The sequence below is a fragment of the Piliocolobus tephrosceles genome, chromosome 8, assembly GCF_002776525.5.
Source record: "Piliocolobus tephrosceles isolate RC106 chromosome 8, ASM277652v3, whole genome shotgun sequence".
Taxonomy (NCBI): Eukaryota; Metazoa; Chordata; class Mammalia; order Primates; family Cercopithecidae; genus Piliocolobus; species Piliocolobus tephrosceles.
In genome coordinates, this window is record NC_045441.1 from 18,870,502 (window position 1) to 18,894,372 (window position 23,871).

The 23,871-nt window shown below is 43.5% G+C and overlaps 1 protein-coding gene across 1 annotated transcript in view; it reads left to right on the forward strand.

The window, feature by feature from the left end:
• GALNT17 (polypeptide N-acetylgalactosaminyltransferase 17) overlaps positions 1 to 23,871 on the forward strand; it is a 597,097-nt gene that overhangs the window by 259,366 nt on the left and 313,860 nt on the right. Inside the window, exon 3 of the mRNA XM_023218655.2 lies at positions 7,435 to 7,601. Within this exon, the coding sequence (XP_023074423.1) occupies positions 7,435 to 7,601 (167 nt within the window). The remainder of the gene's footprint in view (positions 1 to 7,434; positions 7,602 to 23,871) is intronic.

The following is a 23,871-nucleotide window of genomic DNA, read 5'->3' on the forward strand; positions in this document are numbered from 1 at the left end:
CGTGCCCAGCTAATTTTTATAATTTTAATAGAGATAGGATTTCGCCATGTTGCCCAGGCTGGTCTTTAACTCCTGACCTCAAGTGATCTGCCTGCCGTGGCCTCCCAAAGTGCTAGGATTACAGGCGTGAGCCACCGTGCCCGGCCATAAGCATGTCTTGATGCCTCTCATTTTTACCACATTGTGGTCAGGCAAACTGTCTCCTTAAAAGTGGTCCTGTGAGGGCAGGGGTCTGCTTTTGAGACTGCACGACCGGCGCTCTGGGCTTCGATTTCTTCCCTGCTGGAGACCTTGGGCCTTGACCTACCGTGATTTCAACCGTGATTCTCTCCAGTGATTCCCAGAGGTGGCTGGCTGGCGGGTGGGGGGCGGGGGGTAACTGTGGTTAGTCTCAAGGAGTTTCAGAGGTCAAGGAGGCATCCCAGGCATGTGGACAGACAGACAGATGGACAGATGGGCAGTAAGGTGTTCACTGTTCTAGAGATTTCACTTGGTTGGTTATATGTCTCTACTTTCTTTTCTCTATGACAACAGCTTTGCAGAGGATCTTTTTTCCAATGAGCTCTTGAGGAACTTGGTTTTGAATTTCTTTGTAGCCCCTTTCTGGTCTTGGCCATTGAAATTGGTCCAGCTGGGTGCAGTGGCTCATGCATGTAATCCCAGCACTTCAGGAGGTTGAGGCAGAAGGGTCACCTAAGCCCTGGAGTTCAAAACCAGCCTGGACAACTTAACGAGACCCCATCTCTACAAAAAATACAAATTAGCTGGGCGTGGCAGTGCACACCTATGGTCTCAGCTACTTGGGAGGCTGAGGATCGCTTGAACCCTAGAAGTTGAGGCTACAGTGAGCTGTGATTGAGCTACTGCATTCCAGCCTGTGCAACAGAGAGAGACCCTGTCTACAAAGCGGGGGTGGGGAGAAAATAAAAAAGAAATTGGTCCAGACCTTCACACCTTAAAATAGCTTTCCAGGTACCAATCTTCTTTCAGATAAAGGACTGTTCATTGCTTACTGTCTAGTTATTGAAAGGAAATTTGTGATTTGTGAAACCCAGGTTCAAGTCGGTGTTGCTAGAGGGAGCACACAGCAACCCCCAGGTATACATGCTGAGGTATTTTGTAGTTTATGGGGCATGCCTATCTCTCTTTGCTCCCTGGGCGTCTTTCACATCTGGAATTTCTTTTATCCTTGCAAGCTTCCAGCCTGCTCTTACTTGCCTGGCTTTTATTTTTATTTTTATTTTTTTCTTGAAATGGAGTCTCCTTCTGTTGCCCAGGTGGAGTGCAGTAGTGTGATCTCGGCTCACTGCAACCTCCACCTCCTGGGTTCAAGCAGTTCTCCTGCCTCAGCCTCCCGAGTAGCTGGGACTACAGACATGCCCCACCATGCCCCGCTAATTTTTGTATTTTTAGTAGAGATGGGTTTTGCCATGTTGGCCAGGCTGGTCTCAAACTCCTGACCTCAAGTGATCCGCCCACCTCAGCCTCCCATTGCCTGGCTTTTATAGCCTGGGAGGCCAACAGGGAGGCAGAAAATGTGTCTGAATCTGTAGGTTTCATTATAGAGAGACGGGGCCAGAGTTGATGGTTCCCTTCCCTGGATCCTCCTGCCCAGCACTGGCTGTTGCTGGGCCCACCAGAGGGCGCCATGCAGGCCACCTTGGCACTGAACCCTTGAATGTTTCACCCCTTAGCTCTTCAGGAATGAGAGAATGAGGGAGGGGCTTCTTTCCTGCCAGCGTGTGGGGTGTCCAGACACCATGCAGTTTGGATGCACTGTCTGATAGCCCTCAGGCCACAGTGGGAGTGGATGCAGCATTATCTCCCAGGGGCGGGAGCATCTGTTTCCGTGCTTTGTGCAATCTGTAGCATGTCTGTGGCCTGTGGGGTCCCCTCTCCCTTCTCCCATCCACCATCAGCTGCCTTCCTTCACTGGTCTTTCTGCCCTGTTGGGTATTAGTATCTGATTGGAAGTAACGTATGTATCAACCCATGCCTATGTCTACTCTTGGCAGAAAATGCTTAGAACTGTTACAGGAGAGGGGTCCCCATCCAGACGCTAAGAGAGGGTTCTTGGATCTTGCCCAAGAAAGAATTCAGGGTGAGTCTGTAAAGTGAAAGCTCATTTATTAGGAAAGTAAAAGAATAAAGAATGGCTACTCCCTAGACAAAGAAGCTCTGAAGGCTACTGGTGGCCCATTTTTATGGTTATTTCTTGATTCTATGGTAACCAAGGGGTGGATTATTCATGCCTCTTCTTTTTAGACCATAGAGGGTAACTTCCTGTCATTGCCATGGCATTTGTAAACTGCCATGGTGCTGATCAGAGTGTAGCAGTGAGGACAATCAGAGGTCACTCTTGTCACCATCTTGGTTTTGGTGGGTTTTGGCCGGCTTCTTACTGCAACCTGTTTTAGCAAGATCTTTATGACCTGTATCTTGTGCTGACCTCCTGTCTCATCCTGTGACTTAGAATGCCTTAACCATCTGGGAATGCAGCCCAGTAGGTCTCAGCCTCATTTTACCCAGCTGCTATCCAAGATGGAGTTGCTCTGGTTCGCACGCCTCTGGCAAAACTTGAGCTGTCCATCTTTCCATCTATCCAGCATATTCTGAGCATCTTCAATATATCAGGCAAAAGGCTGGGCTTCGAGATTTCTTTTAAAGGCAGCGTCTACCTCCCTAGAGGTTAACGATCAGCAAAAAGAATGCTGATTTTTATGATAATAATTACAGCATTTATATTGTCTGCTGTCAAGTAAATCCGTGAATCTTGGAGGACTCTGGCCCAGGAGAGGTGAATCATTGTTTAGCTGGGCGAGGTTAGAAACCTGGGTCCTGACCGGGAAGAGAGCCCTGAGTAGGTCGTGCGGGCAGGATCTGGGTGACAGCTCTGGAAGCCTGGCCAATGGTCATCAGGGAAATGTAAAAGTGAGCAGAGGAGCCAGGAGGGAGAATGGCAGGGCCAGCCTGGCAGGCTGGAGCTTTATTTTATGAGTTAGTGCATAACAACGCGCCCCCCCAACAAAGGATGTGTTATACAGATAGCTCCTGTGGGTGTTGGGGGTTTTATCCTGCTGGGGGAAATTTGAAGTTAACCTGCTCCAGGGCTGAGGGGGCTGGGGGTATTTGCACATCAATACCTGGTGTTCCGCAGGTAGTTTGTCTCCTGTCCCCAGGGACATTTTCATGGGCTCTCAAAGGCTGCTGGGGCTGCTTGTTCCCTGGACCCAATAACGAGATACAGATGAAATGGGAAAGAAGAGAGTTTATTTCTGGAACTGATTACAGGGAGAAGGCTTGGAAAATATCACCAGACCAACTGAAAATCACTAAGGATTTTCGAACTTGTATACCTTCTGAGCTATATGTCTACATGTAAGCATGCATTCATCTAAACGTGTAAGTGATTAGCTATTTCTTTTTTTTTTTCTTTTTTTTTTTTTTGAGATGGAGTCTCACTCTGTCGTCCAGGCTGGAGTGCGGTGGCACGATCTTGGCTCCCTGCAACTTCTGCCTTCCAGGTTCAAGCCATTCTCCTGCCTCAGCCTCCAAGTAACTGGGACCACAGGCGCCTCCCAACATGCCCGGCTAATTTTTTTTTTTTTCTTGCATTTTTAGTAGAGACGGGGTTTCACCATGTTGACCAGCCTGGTCTTGAACTCCTGACCTTGGGATCCGCCTGCCTTGGCCTCCGATAGTGCTGGGATTACAGGCGTGAGCCACCGCACCCGTCCTAGCTTCTTCTAATCTATAACTAAAGTGTGAGTCTTGAAGACCTTCCTCTGGAGCCTCAGTAAATTTACTTAATCTACATGGGTCCTTGTGCTGAGGGTGAATACCCTTATCTTGTCTCCTGCTAAATAATCATGGAGAGAGTTCCTTTAGACCCCCAATAAAACTTGTTTGTGGAGTTCTGGGGAGTTTCTTCAGACCCCCATTGAAAACTTGTTTCATCCTAAATGAGTCCTGTTGAGAATTCCTTCCATTATCTTGTCCTGCTTCAAGGCCCAGGAAAGGCCGGGGCAAAACTCTCGGTGGGCTTTTGTTACATTCCAGCCTTTGTATGAGGACACAGGCTCTTTCAGCTTTTAATATTTAACGTAACCACTCAGCGCTTAAACAGTTGTTACAGAGGTCTGCCTGTTTAGCTGTTAGTAAGACCTGGCCTGCCACAATTTCACAGACTGAGAAGCTGAGCTGTGGAGACAGGTGGGGCGAGCAGCGTTCCCAGGGTTACAGATCCCGGGGTGGGGTCCAGCACTTTTCGCTTCTGAAATCCCCTGTGATTTTTTAAATGGTCACCTGGACCCATGAAAGGGCAGGACTGAGGACCCCATGCCCTGAAGGCTGCTACGTTTCCCATTTCACCAGGGGGCGTTGCCTGCTCCAGCCAAGAGGCTTGACTTATGACCTGATTGCAGCGTAACCCCATTGCTTGTGACTGGAGAAGATGGTGCTAGGACTGTACAGTCTGGCCTCATTTCTTTTCAATTTCAAAATCCAGAAGCCTTTAAAAGCGAAGGATCAGAGAAACCAGCCCCAGGAAGATATGCACAGAGTCAGTGGGTGTGTAACGTGTGCCCTGACACCGTGTGTCAGAGGTGTTTGAACCAGAGAGACTCCGTCTTAAACAAGGGCTGGGTGTAATAAGGCTGAGACCCACTGGGCTGCATTCCCAGGAGTTAAAGGCACTCTGAGTCACAGGATGAGACAGGAGGTCAGTACAAGGTACAGGTCACAAAGACCTTGCTGATAAAAGGATGCGGTAAAGAAGCTGGCTAAAACCCACCAAAACCAAGATGGCTATGAAAGTGACCTCTGGCTGTCCTCACGGCTCATTGTATGCTAATTATAATGCATTAGCATGCGGAAAGACTGAAAGACTGTCCCACCAGCGCCTTGACAGTTTACAAAGGCCATGGTACTGTCAGGAAGTTGCCCTACGTGGTCTATAAAGGGGAGGACCCTCAATTCTGGGAATTACCCACCCCTTTCCCAGAAAACTCATGAATAATCCACCCTTATTTAGCATATGATCAAGAAATAACCATTTAATTGGACAACCAGCAGCCCTGGGGGCTGTTCTGCCTATGGAATAGCCATTCTTTATTCCTTTACATTCTTAATAAACTTCTTTTAACTTTACGGACTCACCCCAAGTTCATTCTTGCTCAGGGTCCAGGAACCCTCTCTTGGGGTCTGAATCAGGACCACTTTCCAGTAACACATGCACGTGTACAGCGGGTGAGAATGAGCTGAGATGGGACAGCTGCCATACTACCAGGCACGGGATGGCTGCTGCCCTCTGGTCGAGGGAGTTCCGAGGGACCCTCTGGAGTGCCCTTGACAAGCGGACCACCACACAGTCAATGAGATGATTCCTGCCAACTGCCTGCCAGCCCGTCAATAATCGCTGTAATCTCCCTGGCAGCCCCCATAAGAAGATTTACAGCAGTGTGGTAAAAATGAGGCTGCTTGATCAATGCATCCCTGGACGATCTCCTCCAGGAGACACAAACACATACTGTAACAAAACTTTATTTTCTTCTGAAAATTGCCTACATGATTAATACAGCCCGACACAGCCCAAGCTGCTCAGCATAAGAAACAGCCGTATTTCTTGCTCTCTCCTCAGCTCCGCTCCTCTCTCACTCCGTGGCTTCATCTGTTTTCTTTGTTCTGCTCCCTATTCCGTTGTGCTATATATTGTGCAATAATCTCCCATAAGGAGAAGAAGGATGCATTAAAGTGCAGGTACCTCGGCACTCCATTCCACTGTGTTTCTCTTTGCTATTTCCAATGTGGCTTAGGCGTAAGCATAAAATTAAAGTCATCAGTGCTGCCTGGACAGACTCTCGGTGCATCTGTGACTGAGAAAAGCAGAGCACGTTCCCCAGGTACTAAATCATCTCTTACATCACCTGGAGCCGTGGAGAAGGCCTAAACTCTGTGCTCTGGAGTCCAGACTGGATGAGAGGAATTCTTCCCTTTAATCTCTGCGCTCGGGCATGTGAGGGCTGCTGGGTATTCTGAGGGAGGGATGTCAGCAGGTTGTCCTGTCTCCTGTCTCCAGGGAGGTTCTAGGACTTCCCGAAGAAAAGCTGGTGTGCCTTAAGTTGCATGCTCCTCCAGATGTGGAGTCCTGTTCCTTTACTATGATTATTGGCATGGGTGTTTTATTTCTTCTCCCAGAATGTTAACTCCATGATAGCAGGAACCTCTAGTATAATATAATACCAAGCACTTAGTGGGTTCAGTAGATGCCTTCTTTAGGGTTCCCCCAGAAACAGAGCCTGAAACAAAGGTTTCAGTGCAAGTAGTTTATTTTGGAGGTGAAGAAAGCATCACTAGGGGAGTAGGAAGTAAGACTGGTAGGGAAAGGCACCCCCTCTCCAAAGGGTGTGTTATGAAGATTGCTCCTGTGGGTGATGGGGACTTAATCCTGCTGCAGGAATTTACATTTAACCCGATCTAGGGCTGAGGGAGCTGGGGTATTTGCATTAGATTGGTGTAAAAGTAATTGCGGCCATTAAAAGTAATGGCAAAGCCCGCAATTACTTTTGCACCAACCTAATACATCAATTCCTGGTGTTCTTTTTGTTGTTGTTATTTAGAAACAGGGTCTCATTATGTTACCATAGCTCATGGCAGCCTTGACCCCCTCCGGGCCCAAGTGATCCTCCCACCTCAGCCTCCCGAGTAGCTGAGAATACAGCCATGCACCACTGCACCTGGCTAATTTTAAAATTTTTTGTAGGTACAGAATCTTGCTATGTTGCCCAGGCTGGTCTTAAACTCCTGACCTCAAGCGATGCTCTTGCGTCAGCCTCCCAATGCTGAAATTACAGGTGTGAGTCACTGCACCTTGTCCCCAGTTGTCTCTAGTCGAGAGATTTAAGGGGTGGAGTAATCGCTTAGGCATCAGCAAAGAAGATTTCAGGCAAGAAATGGAGGGGCTGGAGTCAGAAGTCATGCAGGTGTGCCCTGAAGCTCAGGGCACAGGTAGGTGGCACAGGTAGATGCAGGTAGACATATGCCTGGGACTGATGCCTGGAACTCCCTTGGTGATGCTCTCTTCATGTCCAAAATAAACTACTTGCACTCAAACCTTTGTTTCAGGCACTGTTTCTGGGGGAACCCAAATGCAGACGTCTGCTGAACCCACTAGAGGTTCTTGTTATCACAGAGCTAACATTCTAACTCACCACCTGTAGGTGGTGAATTTGAGGGAAGTGGGGCTGCATCTGTTAGTGCTGTCTTCCTTAGGGTTTATTCTCAGTTCTTAGCCAAGGAGAAGCCTAAGGGAACCAGTGATTCACACCTTGGGACGAGTGGATGAGGATTCAGCTGAAATCTTACACTGTGTCCAGCTGCAGCGCCTGAGCTTTTATCCTTCCTCTGACTCTGCGTTTCCGATCTCTCCTTCCCCAGGTGTAAGGAGCTCAAATACTCCAAGGACCTGCCCCAGATATCCATCATATTCATCTTCGTGAACGAGGCCCTGTCGGTGATCCTGCGGTCAGTGCACAGTGCCGTCAATCACACACCCACACACCTGCTGAAGGAAATCATTCTGGTGGATGACAACAGCGACGAAGGTACAGGGGTGGCTGACCTGTGCACAGGACATGATGACAGCAGGGGGAAATGCCACTTTCATTCCAGCATGAGCCCGAGTATCTGTGTCTCCTGGTCCCTGGAGCATATCTGGGGAATGGGAGATTTTTTTTTTTTCTTTTTTTTTTTTTTGAGATGGAATCTCTCTCTGTCGCCCAGGCTGGAGGTGCAGTGGTACAATCTCGGCTCACTGCAACCTCCACCTCCCGGGTTCAAGCGATTCTCCTGCCTCAGCCTCCCGAGTAGCTGGGATTACAGGCACCTGGCACCACGCCTGGCTAATTTTTGTATTTTTAGTAGAGATGGGGTTTCACCATGTTGGCCAGGCTAGTCTCGAACTCCTGAACTCAGGTGATCCGTTCACCTCAGCCTCCCAGAGTGCTGGGATTACAGGTGTGTGCCACGGTGCCCGCCCAAGATTTTTTTAGAGGAAGATATCTAGGCATACCCTGGTCTGTTATTCCTTGAGTCCTCTAGAGCAGGGGTCCCCAGCCCCAGGGCCATGGACCAGTAGCAGTCTGTGGCCTGTTAGGATCTGGGCTCCTTCCTGAGTGGCAGGAGAGCAAGTGAAGCTTCATCTGTATTTACAGCTGTCCCCATTGCTGGAATTACTGCCTGAGCTCCACCTCCTGTCAGATCAGCAGTGGCATTAGCTTCTCATAGGAACATGAACCCTATTGTGAACTGCACAAGCAAGTGATCTAGGTTGTACCCCCTCCCCACCTTTTTTATTTTTTGAGATGGAGTCTCGCTCCATCACCCAGGCTGGAGTGCAGTGGTACGATCTCAGCTCACTGCAACCTTCACCTCTCAGGTTCAAGCGATTTTCCTGCCTTAGCCTCCCGAGTAGCTGGGACTGTAGGCACACACCAACATGCCTGGCTAATTTTTGTATTTTTAGTAGAGACAGGGTTTTGCTGTGTTGGTCAGGCTGGTCTCGAACTCCTGACCTCAGGTGATCTGTCCTCCTCAGCCTCTCAAAGTGCTGGGATTACAGGCATGAGCCACTGCGCCTGGCTGGTTGCAACCTTTTTATGAGAATCTAATGTCTGATGATCTGAGGTGGAACAGTTTCATCCTGAAACCATCTCCCCTGACCCACATGTTCTATGGAAAAGTTGTTTTCCACAAAGCCACTCGCTGGTGCCAAAAAGGTTGAGGACCGCTGCTCTAGGGCTCATTAGAATCATTGACTGGCCATGGATCCAGATGAGCTTCCCTCTTCTCATTACCTAAAGTAGATGACAGTGAAGAGCTGAATTCCTCCTCCACTCCCCCCCGACCATGCCCCATCTTTGTTGTCCTTCTCCAAAAAGCAAAATAAAAAATTCCATCCTGTGTTAGGAAGTGTTTATCTACATTGGAATTCTCTAGGCCACCGTGCCCAAAATGATCTTAAGTAGAAATGAGTGGTGTTTGCTCATCTTCTGGAATTCAGCGCCACTAGGAGTGATGGCTCAATGGAAACTGTACAACAGGAAAATATTGCATGTCAATAACAAAACTCCTGGGAGGTCCTTGGAGATATTTAATAGTTGGACAAAGGCATGGCATCCAGGGCAGTGGGGGTGGGTGTTGCTAATAGTGCCTTTGTGTTGGATCCCAACCGTGCAAAATTCAGTGTGCTCACTGCTGGGAGCGACTCCCACAGGCTCATGAGATAAAAGAAGGCCAGCTAGAGTGAGTGCCTGAAGGCCAAGAAAGCTTATCTTATCTTCTGAGCAACTACAGGATTAGGGGTAGGCTAAACCCCTTCCTTTCATCATGCTGAGTAGGAGAGGGATTACCCTGCAAGCTGCTCCGGTGTCTGGAAGATGGTGAGGAGGAGGCAATGCCACGGGTCCTGTTTAATACTGGATTATCTTGAGGAGCACAGGAATGAGCCTCTCCATTTAATCAGCCTGGGAGCTGATGTCCCTGGCCCTTCTGAACCGGCTCACTCTTCTGAAAGGCTTGGATGCACCTGGGCCCAGTGGTATGCCTTCTCTGGGACCTCTGGCTTACAGAGTTGGGTCATTTGGTGGATTTTTCACATCCCTAGTTTTATTTCCTTACCTTTGGCCATTAGTTATCTATAGATTCTTCTAAATCTGAGAATGATTGTCTCCTTGTGAGAAGGAGGCTCTTTCAGTTCCTGGAAGCCTCTAAGTCGTGCAGCAAATTCTCTTTCCTTGACATGCCCATGGCTCTCTGCTCTGTGGCCTTTCTCTGCACCTACCATAGACATCTTGCTCCAGCAGTCCTTCCATGCACCCCTGCAGGGACTCCCTGTGTATTTCCCCAGCTGTCTCCAGCAAAGCGCTTCCTCAGAGAAGCCTCTTCTAACCTCTGAGTGGTGAAGTAAGATTGTGAAAGGAAGGCATCCTAAAAAGATTGGTACTGTGGGTGACAGAGCTTAATCCCACTGGGGAAAATCCAGGAAAAACCCATACCTCAGAGTTAACTTGCTCCAAGTGCAAGGGAGCTGGGGTATTTATACACCTTTAGGATAATGAGGCCCTGGTTCTGTGCTATCTCAGCACCTTGCTACTAGCTGTCACACTTATTAGCTTGAAGTGTGTCTGCACAGTGGACTCTCTGAAATGGGTGAGATGTTGTTTCCCAGGGCCTGACTGGTGGTTGAAACTCATTAAGTCTTTCAATAAGGGAGTGCATGATGAAGCCAGGTAGGGCTAAGAAAAGGGCAGGTGTGAGCTAGTGGCAAAATGACTAGAGGTGGCCCAGGGCTAGAACACCCAGAGAGGAGCATGAACTGCAGATCGGGCTGGATTGGGGTGAAGACTCATTGCCAGTGGTGCACCCTCTCCTGAGGAAATCTAGGTAGAGCCCAGCCCAGGAGGAGGAAGGGAAGGTTAAGGCAATCTCAGCCATAACTCCAGCTCCTTGACTGCAGGGATCTCCAGTACAGGGTTAGACGCTTACTGGATTCAATAGGTGTATTAGTCCATTTTGTGTTGCTACAAAGGAACTCCTGAGGCAGGTGATTGATTGATTGACTGATTGATTGACTGATTGATTGATTTTGAGACAGAGTTTCACTCTGTCACCCAGGCTGGAGTGCAGTGGTGCAATCCCAGCTTGTTGCAGCCTCCACCTCCTGGGCTCAGGTGATCCTCCTGTCTCAGCCTCCTAAGAGGCTGAGACCACAGGCATGTGCCATCACACCTGGCTATATATATATTTGTGGAGATGGGGTTTTGGCATGTTGCTTAGGCTAGTCTCAAACTCCAGGGCTCAAATGATCCTCCTGCCTCAACCTCCCAATGTGCTGGAATTACAGGTGTGAGTCACCATGCCTGGCCTTGGGTGATTTATTTAAAAAGGAGGTTTTATTTGTCTCACAGTTCTGCAGAATGTATAAGAACCATGGCACCAGCATCTGCTTGGCTTCTGGTGAAGCCTCAGAAACTTTTAGTCATGGCAGTAAGGGAAGGGGAGCAAGTGAGTGTCACATGGTGAGAGAGGGAACAAGAGAGTGGGAGGGAGGTCCCAGATTCTCTGAGAACTTACTCATTACCATGAAGGAGGCACTGAGCCATAAATGAGGGATGCACCCCCATGACCCAAACATCTCCCACCAGGCCTCACCTCCAACATTGGGGGTCACATTTTAACATGAGATTAGGAGAGGACAAATATTCAAACCATACTAGTAGGTATCTTCATTTGGGTTCCCCTAGAAGTAGACTCTGAAATAAACATCTGCAAGTAGATGGGTTTATTCACATCAAGAGTGCAAATAGTTTATTTGAGAGGTAAAGAGAGCACCAGTAGGGTACTGGGGAAGTAAGAATAGGAAGGGAAAGCATCCCCAAAAGATTGGTACTGTGGGTGACAGAGCTTAATTTCACTGGGGAAATTCCAAGAGCCAGTGTAAACTCAGACCTCAGAGTTAACTTGCTCCAAGGGTGAGGAAGCTGGGGTATTTATACACCTCTAACATCAAATGTTTTAGTGTAAGAACACCCTGGGACTCCACCCTGGAGGAAGTTCTACTTCAGGAGGCTTGGGGTAGGGCTGAAAATTTGCATCTTATAAGCTCCTATTTGATGCTGATGTAGCTTGTGTGGGGAACACACTTTGAGAACCACTGGGTTAAGCAACCACGCCTTGAGCCCTGTCTGAGTCCCATTTTAATGGTTCACATTTCAGGTCTACATGAAGATGTTTAGTGAATAAGAAAATAGGAGAAAGAGGTATTTGGTTCAGCCAGACCATAAATCAATATCCGTTCATCATCCTCCTCCTCTCTCAAATACCCAGGGGACCAGGAGTTGATGATATTAACATGATCTCCCTCTTTTCAGTTCCTGGTTCTGTTCTCTTATGTTTTTTCCCTAGGCCAGAAATCTCTTCTCTTGAACTAGAAGAGGAATCTAATATTTTTCATTTTATTACGATGTTCTTTGTAACTGGTATTATCGAGTTTTGTAAATGTTCTACATCTATTTAAAAAGACCCCCACGCACTGTAATCATGGAATTGAATTCCTGCCAGACATCAATTTTGTGTATTCTGGTAGGCTATGAGTTTATTTTTTTTAAAGTCTTTTTGATAATGGTGTTTTAAAATCTCCTTTTATAATGACTCTTCCTTCCTGTGTTCCTAATATTTGTTTTCTGGTATCTCGTCAGTTTCTTGGCAACTACAGATTTGTATCTGCATGGCTTCATTAATAGTGATGATTGTTACTGTTATGTAATGCTCTCTTTATCTTAGAAGCATACCCTGTTTTATTTTTTTGTCCTGAATTTAGTTCTTCTTACATTAATATTGTTGTTCCTGCTTGCTAGTTCACATTTGATTAAAACGTTTTTTCTCCCGGCCTCACAGTTTTGTTTTCTGATCTTAAAAGAAATGCATGCTCTTTGTTGGAAAATTCGAATGTATCAAAAAGCAAATATAATTGGAAAAAAATAAATACTGAAGAGACTAACCAGAGGCAACTGCTCATTCGCCCATGCCCTTACCCTCTTTAATGCACATTTTGCATAGTTAAGATCAATAGTATAAACAAGTTAATGTTCTGCTTTTTCCCCCTGAAGGGTAAAGCATAATCTCTGCCCTTTTTTTTTTATTATTAAAAAAGCTCTGCAAACATCATTTTAATGAGGGCAGATTGATCTATTCGCAGATTCACTAAGCTCTGGTCAAGATGGGCTCAGGGAATGGGTGTACAAAGCCAGGGCACTCTGGAGAAGCAGACAAGATGAGACTGCAGATTTTCCTTTGTCAGGGAATTTTGTTTTTATTTTAAGTCATTTGTTTCACTCAGTTTGAATATTGACTTTGGCCTATGTTAAGCCCAAGTAAGATGCATTTCTTTGTACTCTGTACATCCAGCTGAAATCACTCAGGCAACATTTGCCAGAAATCACTGCTCACCAAGTCCAGTGGGCATTTTGCTGCCCAGATCTTTTGGTACCATCTGAGATTGTCAAGCAGCTTCCTTGATGGTGTATCACTCCTCCTGGTGCCCCAACACTACTCTCTGCTGATTCTCCCCTAATCTTCTTTTTGCAGCTGTTCTTCTCTTCCTTGGTTTCTTAGTCCATTTGTCTTTCACTCTGTTCTGATTCTCCCCTAATCTTCTTTTTGCAGCTGTTCTTCTCTTCCTTGGTTTCTTAGTCCATTTGTCTTTCTACAAAGAATACTTACGGCTAGGTAATGTATAACGGAAAGTAATTTATTTCACTCATGGTTCTGTAGACTGTACAAGAAGCATGATGCCAGCATCTGCTTCTGGTAAGGGTTTCAGGAGCTTCTACTCATGGTTGAAGAGGAAGGGGAGTTGGTGAGGTCACATGATGAGCGACAAGTGGAGAGAGAGAGAGGGGAGGAGGTGCCAGGCTCTTTTTAACAATCTGATTTCATGGGAACTGAGAGTGAGAACTCATTGAATCCCATAAGAATGGCACCAAGACTTTGAGGAGGGATCCACTGCCATGACCCACCAGGCCCCACCTTCAATATTAGGGATCACATTTCAACATGAGGTGTGGAGGGGACAAACCATATCACTCAGCCCTCTCCCTTCTTAAACTGGGATTACTCGTGATTCTCAGCATCAGGACACACTGGGCAGTCTCCTCCATTGTGTATGTTCTGACAGTTTCCCATTGGAATTGTCCAGTGGGATCTACCACTGAAGCCCAGAACAATTTATCTTCTTCCCTGAGCTTCAAACCAATAAGGCCTCTGTCTCCCAGATGGCTACCCTGGGTCTTCGTGGCTCCATTGGTCCAATGATGAACTTGCAGTGTTTGCCTTTATCTTTGTTTGGGTGACTGGGATGGAGGAATTTGGGTGCACAGAGGTATCACAGTCATAATACTTGACACACTCTGTCACTGGTTCATACATAGCCATTCTTTATTTTTCCTCACTTCTGATTGAGACATAAATCATACGCCATCAAATATACTATAAAAATAAAATAGACCAGGCACTGTGACACACACGTAATCCCAGCACTTTGGGAGACTGAGGTGGGTGGATCACTTGAGGTCAGGAGTTCGAGACCAACCTGGCTAATATGGTGAAGCCCTGTCTCTACTAAAAATACAAAAATTAGTCGGGTGTGATGGCGTGCGCCTGTAGTCCGAGCTACTCTGGAGGCTGGGGCAGGGGAATTGCTTGAACCTGGGAGGCAGAGGTTGCACTGAGCTGAGATCACACCATTGCACTCGAGCCTGGGCATCACAGCAAGACTCTGTCTCAAAAAAAAAGCCAAAAAACAAAAAATAAAGTATACAATTCAGCGATTTTCAGTATATTCAAATGATTTGCACCTATCACCACTACCTAATTCCAGAACATTGTCATCACCTGCAAAATAAACCCTGAACTGGGAGTAGCCTGTTGCAATTCTACCCTTACTCCATTCCTTGCCAAATATTAATGTATTTTCTGTTATGATAAATTTGCCTATTGTGGACATTTGATAATAAATGAAATCTACAACATGTGGCCTTTTTTGCTGGCTTCTTTCACTGAGCATAATGTTTTCAAGGTTCAACCATGTTGCAGCATATATAAGTACTTTGTTCTTTTTATGACTGAATAATATTTGAGTATAGATGTAGCACATTCTATTTATCTGTTTATCAGTTTATCAGTTGATGGACATTTGTGTTGTTTCTACTTTGGGGCTATTAAGAATAATAGGGCTATGAACATTCATGTATACATTTTTATTTGGACATGTTTTCAGTTTTCTTGGGTACATATCTAGGAGTAGAATTGCTGGGTTATATGACAATTCTATGGTTAACTTTTTGAGAAACCATCAAATTGTTTTCCACAGCTAGACTGTTTTTCACATGAGCTGCATCATTTTACATGATCACCATTATTATATGAGGATTCCGGTTTCTCCACATCCTTGACAACACTTTTTACTTTTTTTAAATTATGGTCACTCTAGTAGGTATAAGGTGGTATCTTGTAGTTTTGATTTGCATTTCCCTAATGACTAATTATTTTGAGCATCTTTTCATTTGCTTATTTTTCATTAGTGTATCTTCTTTGGAGAAACATCTATTCAAGTACTTTGCCCATTTTAAAACTGATTATTTGACTTGTAAAATTATTAACTTGTAATTATTCTTTGTTTATTCTGAATACTCATCTTTATCAAATATTCTGCAACTATTTTTTGCAAATATACTTGCAAATATTTTCTCCCATTCTGTGGGTTGTCTTTTCACATTCTTGATAATGTCCTTGGATGCACAAAAGTTTTTAATTTTTATAAAGTCCAGTTTATCTTTTTTTCCTTTGGGTGTTTGAGCTTTTGGTGTCATATCTAAGAAACTGTTGCCTAATCCAAAGTCACAAAGAATTGAACCTTTGTTTTCTTCTAAGAGTTTTATAGGCCTAGCACTTCCATATAGGTTTATATCCATTGTGAGCTCATTTTTGGATATGGTTTGAGGTAGGGATCCAAATTCTTTCTATTTTTATTTTTTACATATATAGTTATCCCATGAGCATTTGTTCAAGAGGCCCAGTTTTTCCTCATTGAATGGTTATGGCACCCTTGTCTAAAGTCAACTGACTGTAAATATGAGAAATTATTTTGGGACTCTCAATCCTATTTCTTTGATTTATGCATCTGTGCTTATGGCATGATCACACTGTCTTGATAACTTTTTCTTTATAGTAAATTTTAAAAGTGGGAAGTGCGAGACCTCCCACCTTGTTCTTTTTTCAAGATTCTTATGTCTATTCTGGGTCCCTTGAATTTACATATTAATTTTAAGACCAGCTTGAACATTTCTCTGAGAAATAGGTGTCAGAATTTTTTTAGGGATTGTATTATATGTGTAAATCAATTTGGAGTGTATTGTCATCTTGATAATATTAATGCTTCCAATCCATGAACATAGATGTCTTTCTATTTATTTAGGTCTCTAATCTCTTTCAACAATGTTTTTTAGTTTTCAGTATACACATTTTACACTTCCTTGGTTAAATTTATTCCTTAATGTTTTATTCTTTTTAATACTATTATAAATTGAATTGTTTTCTTAGTTTCATTTTTGGGTTGTTTATTGTTATTGTATAGAAATACAACTTCTTTTTGTATGTTCATCTTGTATCCTTTAACTTTGCTAAACTTTATTATTAGCTCCAATAGGTTTTTTTGTAGATTTTATAGAGCTTTCTATATAGAATATCATGTTATCTTCAAATAATGATAATCTTACTTCTTACTTTCCATCTGAATATTTTCTATTTATTTTTCTTGCTTAATTACCTCCTCTATTTTTAAAAATATATTTATTAATAAATATCTCTTCTCCTACCATGTCAAGTATGAGAACATTCACCCATGTACCTTCCTAAGGGTTTACAAAAGCCTCTTCTGGAGAAGACAGCTAAGTCATGAGTGAGCTCAGGAAACATGGGACTCGCCATAGTGGGCTATTGTGTAGACCAGGTACTGGACTTAAGGCAAAAATCTGGACAGATGGAATGGGCTTCCCTGTATTTTCTGCTTCTGATCTTATCAAGACCTGCTGCCTATCCTCAGGAGCAGGTCAAAGCAGAACATGTCCTGAGAAATATGAGATATGATACAATGAATGTCTTCCACTAATCCAGGCAGCAGGCGGAAAGCCTGTAGTTAGAACATCCAATTATAGATAAGAATGGGTGCTACACTCATTCAGGCAATCCATCCTCAGCTTAAAATGAGGTACGTTTGCAGGAGCAATGTTAGAAATGACAACTCTCAATGCATCTGTCTGAAGTCACACTGCTCTGTTATGGGGGTCGGCCTCTGTGGCTGTGTGTTGTTGTTATCTTGGATCTCCCTTGACCATCTTCTTCCAGATTCTCTGACCCTCTTCTGTGCTGTCTCCTGTGCTTTTCTGTTGGTTTATGTTCTTTTTTTTGGTGAAACACAACAACTGGAAGCTTCTTAAGAGACTGCAAGGAAGAGAAAATCTTTCAAGCTCACTCATGCCTCTAAAGATGGCTTTAGCCTCATCTTCTAGGTGAATGATGGTGTCATTGAGTTAGATGTTACCTTCTTTCAGAATTTTGATGGTTTTGCTTCATTATTGTCTATCTTTCTTTGTTGTTGTTGTTGTTTTGGAAGAACCAAAGGCATTCTGATTCCTGATCTTTTGCATGTTCTTTTTTCCTTTCTGGAAGCCTGTAGAATCTTTATCTTGTCACCATAGTTTTAAATTTTACAATGATGAGTCTTGATATGGGTCAGTTTGCATTGATTGGATGGGGCATTTAGTGGCTTCAATCTGGAATCTATTGTCTATCTATCTTTCGAAATTTCTTGGACTTTTAATTGATAATTCCTCCTCATTTTTTCTGTTCTCTCTTTCAGCATCTTTTATTATTCTAGTTTGGGGCCTCTAATAATTGAGCCTCTAATTTTTTATTTTTCTCTGGTATTTTATCTTTCTCTATCTGATATTTTTGCTCTGTTTTCTTTATTCCTACTTCAGTTTTTTTATTCTGCCCTTGTATCCATTTTTTATATTTCTGCTATCATAGTTTTACTTCCAGGTGATCATTTTTATTCTCTGAAAGCTCCTTTTATAACATATTGTCCTTTTTTATTGGAAGCAATATGTTTTCTTATCCCTGGAGGATGTTAATAATATTTTTTGTTTTAAGTTTTTCTCCCTGCATAGTCTATCTCTACAACTTACATTTTTCTCATTGATGTTTAGTTTGTAGCTTCCATGTTGGAGGCTTCCCTTAAGTATCTGGTGAGTCTTTTCTGTTTATGATTATCTCTTAAATAGTGATTAGACAGCCAGGAGCTAAGTGGACGGGGAATGAGGAGTTATCGCTTAAGGGTTTGGGATATGTTTGAGAAGATGAAAAAAGTTGTGGAAATAGATTATGTCTGCACAATAATATGTATGTACCTAATGTCACTGAACTGTATACTTAAAATGGTTAAAATAGTAAATTTCTTGTTATGTCCATTGTATCACAGTTTTTAAAAAGCTGATCAGACATTGCGTACTTGAGTTGGACGTACTTGATTTGACAGTGGAGTGATTTGTGTGGGCTGAAACAAGAAGTGGGAGTGGAGGCTGGACGTGGTGGCTCAAGCCTGTAATCGCAGCACTTTGGGAGGCTGAGGTGGGAGGATCACTTGAGATCGGGCATTTGAGACCAGCCTGGCCAACATGATGAAACCCCGTCTGCACTAAAAATACACACACACACACACACACAAAAAAACAGCTCTGTGGTGGTGCACACCCATAATACCAGTTACTCAGGAGGCTGAGACAGCAGAATTGCTTGAGCCCGGGAGGTGGAGGTTGCAGTGAGCTGAGATTGCACCACTGCACTCCAGCCTGGGTGACAGAGTGAGATTCCATCTCAAAAAAAAAAAGTGGGAGTGGGAATTTTAGTGATCAGTTTCTTTTCAAATAACGTTTGTGCTGGCCTTCCTTATTTTGGTCTGTCCGTTTTACCCCCAGTTCCAAAGGCACCTGGGGCTGCCGGTTCCGTTGCCTCTTGAGTGTCCTCTGGTATATATTGAGTTGGTTTCTCAGTTTTGGCATTGTTGGCTTGGGATCATCTGTTATACTTCAGTCACTTGATTAACCTGAACCTGCATTCAAGCTTGCTCGATTTCATGGCTGTTGTCTTGTCTTGCATTTCCTCTGGCTTTGGAAGATTATGGTTTTTGTTGTTGTTGTTTATTTATTTTAGAAATCCTTTTACTGTAGTTTTTTAGTGAATTTTGAGTAGTGGTCTCTGATTCATGAGTTAAATTCATCATCTTATTCTGAAAGTTTTATATTCATCTTTGAGAATGTTTAATATAAATTGATAAACTGTCTTCCAGGTATGCAAAACTATGACATGAAGAGTATATGAACGACTTTTTTTCTCTGTATTCTTACCAACACTGAATCTTATTTGTCTTGGCCATCTTGTTCTGATGCAGGGGAAATGGCATTACATTTTTAAATCTGCATTTTAAAAAATAGTATTGATGATGAATACTTTTTCATATGTTTATATGTTTTTTAGAGATTTGCCTATTGATGACTCCTTTATCCCTTTTTTATTGGAGTGTTTATCTTTGTCTTATTGATTTACAAGCACTTTTTATTTTATTTTACTTTAAGTTCTGGGATACATGTGCAGAACGTGCAGGTCTGTTACATAGGTATACATGTGCCATGGTGGCTTGCTGCACCCATCAACCCGTCATCTAGGTTTCAAGCCCTGCATGCATTAGGTATTTGTCCTAATGCTCTCCCTCCCCTTGTCCCCCACCCCCTGAAAGGCCCCAGTGTGTAATGCTCCCCCCTCTGTGTCCATGTGTTCTCAATGTTCAACTTTCCCTTATGAGTGAGAGCATGCGGTGTTTGGTTTTCTGTTACTGTGTTACTTTGCTGAGAATGATGGTTTCCAGCTTCATCTGTGTCCTTGCAAGACATGAACTCATTCTTTTTATGGCTCCGTAGTATTCCATGGTGTATATCAAGAACTTTTTATACATTAAACAAACCTTTTTTACATCACTTTGCAGGCATTTCTCTCAACTTGTGCTTCTCACTTTAATTCATTCGTAGTCTTTTTTGGCAAGTATAAATTTTACATTATATAGTCAAATCCATCAGTCTTTTCTTTTTGATACCAAAGTCTTAAGAATGTGATTCATTATGCCTAGACTATACAAATATTGACAACCATTTTTATGGGTAAATGTTTCTTTCCAAAATAAATTCCAGACAGAGGAAATATTTGTATATAAAGTATAAGAATTTTTAACATAGAGACTCTGTCCCAAAATACGGTTATCTCAATTTAATAGTAAGTCCTTTAACCAGTGATCTGAAATTCACTGTTTTTATCTGCTGAGTTATTTAATATTTGGATACACTGAAGCTGAATCATATATAACCAATTATAAGGAGGAGGCAGGAGTCAAAGAGGATCCCCAGGGTCCCTGCTTAGGTGACAAGATGGGTATTCGTACTTCTCATTTAGAATGGGATATGCTAAGAATTAAGAATCACAAGTTTGGGAAGGGGATGGACTTCACTTTTTGGATTTGTCAAGTTACAACATCCTATGGAAATTTACTGTGCCTTTAAAACTTAGGTGAGTTGTAACTTTAGCCGTCAAGTTTTCCTTAAGCTACTATGAGAAGCTTCTTTCTTTTTACAATTAATGGCCTTAATACTCTTTTTGTTTTCTTTTTCTTTCTTTCTTTCTTTCTTTTTTTTTTTTTTTCCTGAGACAGTTTCTTGCTCTGTTGCTGTAGCTGGAGTGCAGTGGTGCGATCTTGCTCACTGCAATCTCCACCTCCCAGGTGCAAGCGATTCTCCTGCCTCAGCCTCCCGAGTAACTGGGATTCAGGTGCCCGCCACCACACCTGGCTAATTTTAGTAGTTGTGGTACAGATGGTGATTCACCATGTTGGCCAGGCTGGTCTTGAACTCCTGACCTCAGATGATCCACCCACCTTGGCCTCCCAAAGTGCTGGGATTACAGTCGTCAGCCACCACGCCTGGCCCTCAATACTCTTTTATATGTCTTATTAATATTTTGCTTTTTTAACTTACCTTGTTACCTTCTTTGTTGTAAAGCAGCAGTCCCCAACTCCTGGGCCATAAACTGGTCCATGGCCTGTTAGGGACTAGGCCGCCCAGCAGGAGGTGAGAGGCTGGTAAGGGAGCAAAGCTTCATCTGTATTTACAGTCACTCCCCATTGCTCGCGTTACCACCTGAGCTCCCCCCCTTGTCAGATCAGCAGTGGCATTAAATTCATATAGAAGTGTGAACCCTATTGTGAACTGCACATATGAGGAATCTAGGTTGCATGCTTCTTATGAGAATCTAATGCCTTATGACCTGTCACTGTGTTCCAGTACCCCCAGATGGGATCATCCAATTGTAGGAAAACAAGCTCAGGGCTCCCACTGATTCTACATGATCATGAGTTGTAGAATTATTTCATTATATATTACAATGTAATAACAGTAGAAGTAAAGTGCACAATAAATGTAATGCGCTTGAATCATCCTGAAACCATCCATCTGCTCTGTCCATGGAAAAATGATCTTCCACCAAAGTGGTTCCTGGTGCCAAAATGGATGAGGACTGCTGTTTAAATCAGTAGCATGGGGAGGAAAGAGAGGAATGAATCCTGGCCCAAACTTTAGCTATGTGGTCTTGGCCAAGGCACTTAACTTTTCTGACCTTCTTTAAGTTAGGGTAATAGTAGCTTTCATGCAGAGTTTTCATTGTGAGGTTTACAGGTAATACTTGCAAGGCACATAGTGCAAGTCCTAACAGTGTCATAAAGGGTACTGTTGAGTGTGCTCATGACATTATTTGATTTGCTAGCTCCGGTTCATTCATCAGTATTCAACTTGCATGTCATCCACACTGGGAAACCATAACTGAATTGCCTTCATTTATCTGCCTATCTCTAAGTGGTAAGACACTTGATGGTAAGACCGATAGCTTGCTCTGTGCTGTAATCCCAGGATCTAGCCCACAGCTAAATTACACTAATTGTTGAATAGGTTAATTTCAGTTGCACATGTGCAGAGATTTTTTTCCTCCACTTCTTCTGGCATTGTTCTAGAAGCTTTAGGATTTCACATTGTACGTATTTTGGTTTGAATGCTATAGTTATATTGGTTTAGGTGTCAGAAATTGCCTATCTCCTATCACCATCATTTGAGTTTCTTGATGATTTGGACAGTTGTACATCTTGTCACTAATACTTCCCTGTACGACAGGCATATCTGATCAACATCTTGTCTTGGTTGGTTGTATTCAAAGGTTGAAAGCAAGATGGCTGAAAACTTTTTGGAGTGGAAGGTTATACCCTCTGCACTTCCAAAAGGAATTTTGGAGAATAAGTCACACTAGCATTGTTTGCTTTTCTTCTTGGTTTATAATTGCAGAGATGGGAGAAGTCTTGTGTTTCCAAGAGATAACATTCTTCCTGTGTTGCTGAGGTTCTGAGTGAAATAGCCGAGAGACAACTTGTTATCACACAGCTCCATGCTTGGCCAGGCTCTCTTTATTTGAACATCACCTGCCTTCCTGCCTGCCTGTAAAGAGCCTTCCTAATCAGAAATAATACTTGTTTTTGCCCCCAACCAGATCATAGCAGTGTGACAGCATTTGCTGTGTGGGTCTGTAATCCTAACTAGGTTGTGCATTTACATTTCTCTTTGTGTTTTTTTAGGCCCCAGGGAGGAAAGAATGAGGAGAGTATGTATCTTTACACGAGCGATAGTGTGAGAACCCCAGCTAAAGCTTCAGCCACTAACTGGCTTTTAAAAACAAGAACAACAACAACGAAACCCTTTTTAGTTTAAACTAATTATAGGTTCACAGAAAGTTGCAAAGATGAACAGGAAATTCCATGTAGCCTTCGCTTAGTTCCTCCCAGTGGTAACATCTTGCAAAACTCCAGAATACTGTCACAACTAAGAAATTGGCTTTGGTACATTGGCCCTTTAGCCCAGATGACTGAGAAGTGTGGGAATGTCAGGTGGTTTGGTATTAGCAGAGCTGCTGTTCAGCCGGAGTGTTCTACAGTGCCATTCCAGTCCACATCCGCTCTGATGTTATATGGCTCGATAGTCTCCGCTAGCTAGAAGAAACATGTTAGGTTCTGCAGCCCTTTTGGATGCTAGTAAGAGCTGTTATTGATAGAATATTCGTATGATACATTAATAACTTAACATGGACAATTCCTATACGCAGGCATGAGCATTTCGTTTGCACATAAGATTCACACCGCCTTTGATCTTGGAAACTTCAGGGTCCTGAATATGGAGCACCCCAAAATGCTAGAGAATGGTGAAGTGGTGGGATGCCTCGCTTCAGTTATTCCATTCCTGGCTGCCAAATGCATTTAAAGAAAACTTGAGGAAGAAGTGACCGAGCACCAGGGTGTGACCGTGTTCTCCCCAGGGCTTCACATTGCTTGTGTTCTGTTTTGCTGTCTCTTTAATGACTGTGACTTTTGCTATTTCAAGGAAGAGATTTGCCAGCTTCAGAGCATTTGGAATCAGTATCACCATAAATAATAACATAATGAAAAAAAAACACACCCCAGCCTGTAGACAAATTTGATTGCTGAAATTCATGTGTTATTATTAGAATCATCTGCAAATGCCAGACTTTCAAATGCCTTTGATGGGGTGAGATAGGGGAATGCTCTTTTAAATGGGGGAGACAACTTGGAGTTCTCACCTAGACAGCTTATAGCCTGTGCGTACTACGATGTTTCCTTGTAGGTTTGGGCTACTCATATTTATTTTCGAAAAGGTAAAATGTAAATGGAAGAAGCGGTAGAGAGGAATTTCTTAACAAAGGAATTGGAAGCTGAGATGGCTTTCCTTTACAAAGTGCCTCTCATGAATGCACAACTCAGTGTGATATATTTAGTTTAACACTTTGGTGTTTTGCACCTCACATCTCTTTGCTTTTCTTTTCGTCTTCTGCTTTCTTTTGTCCTTGCTTTGATCTCACTATGGAATCGCCCTCAAAATGCTTTCATACATAGCAAAAGCTTCCCTCTTTAATCTCTCTCATTCTTCCTGAAGTTTCTCACTCTTGCCTCATTTTTGCTCCAGCCCATAGTCAGCAAGTGCGTTATTTAAGTCTGCAAAGCTGAGAGATGCTCAGAGAATAAAATATGCAGTGCAGCCACCTCCTGGGTTATTTCACCCTGCAGTTTTACATGCTTGCTTCCTCACCATGGCTATTCTTCAA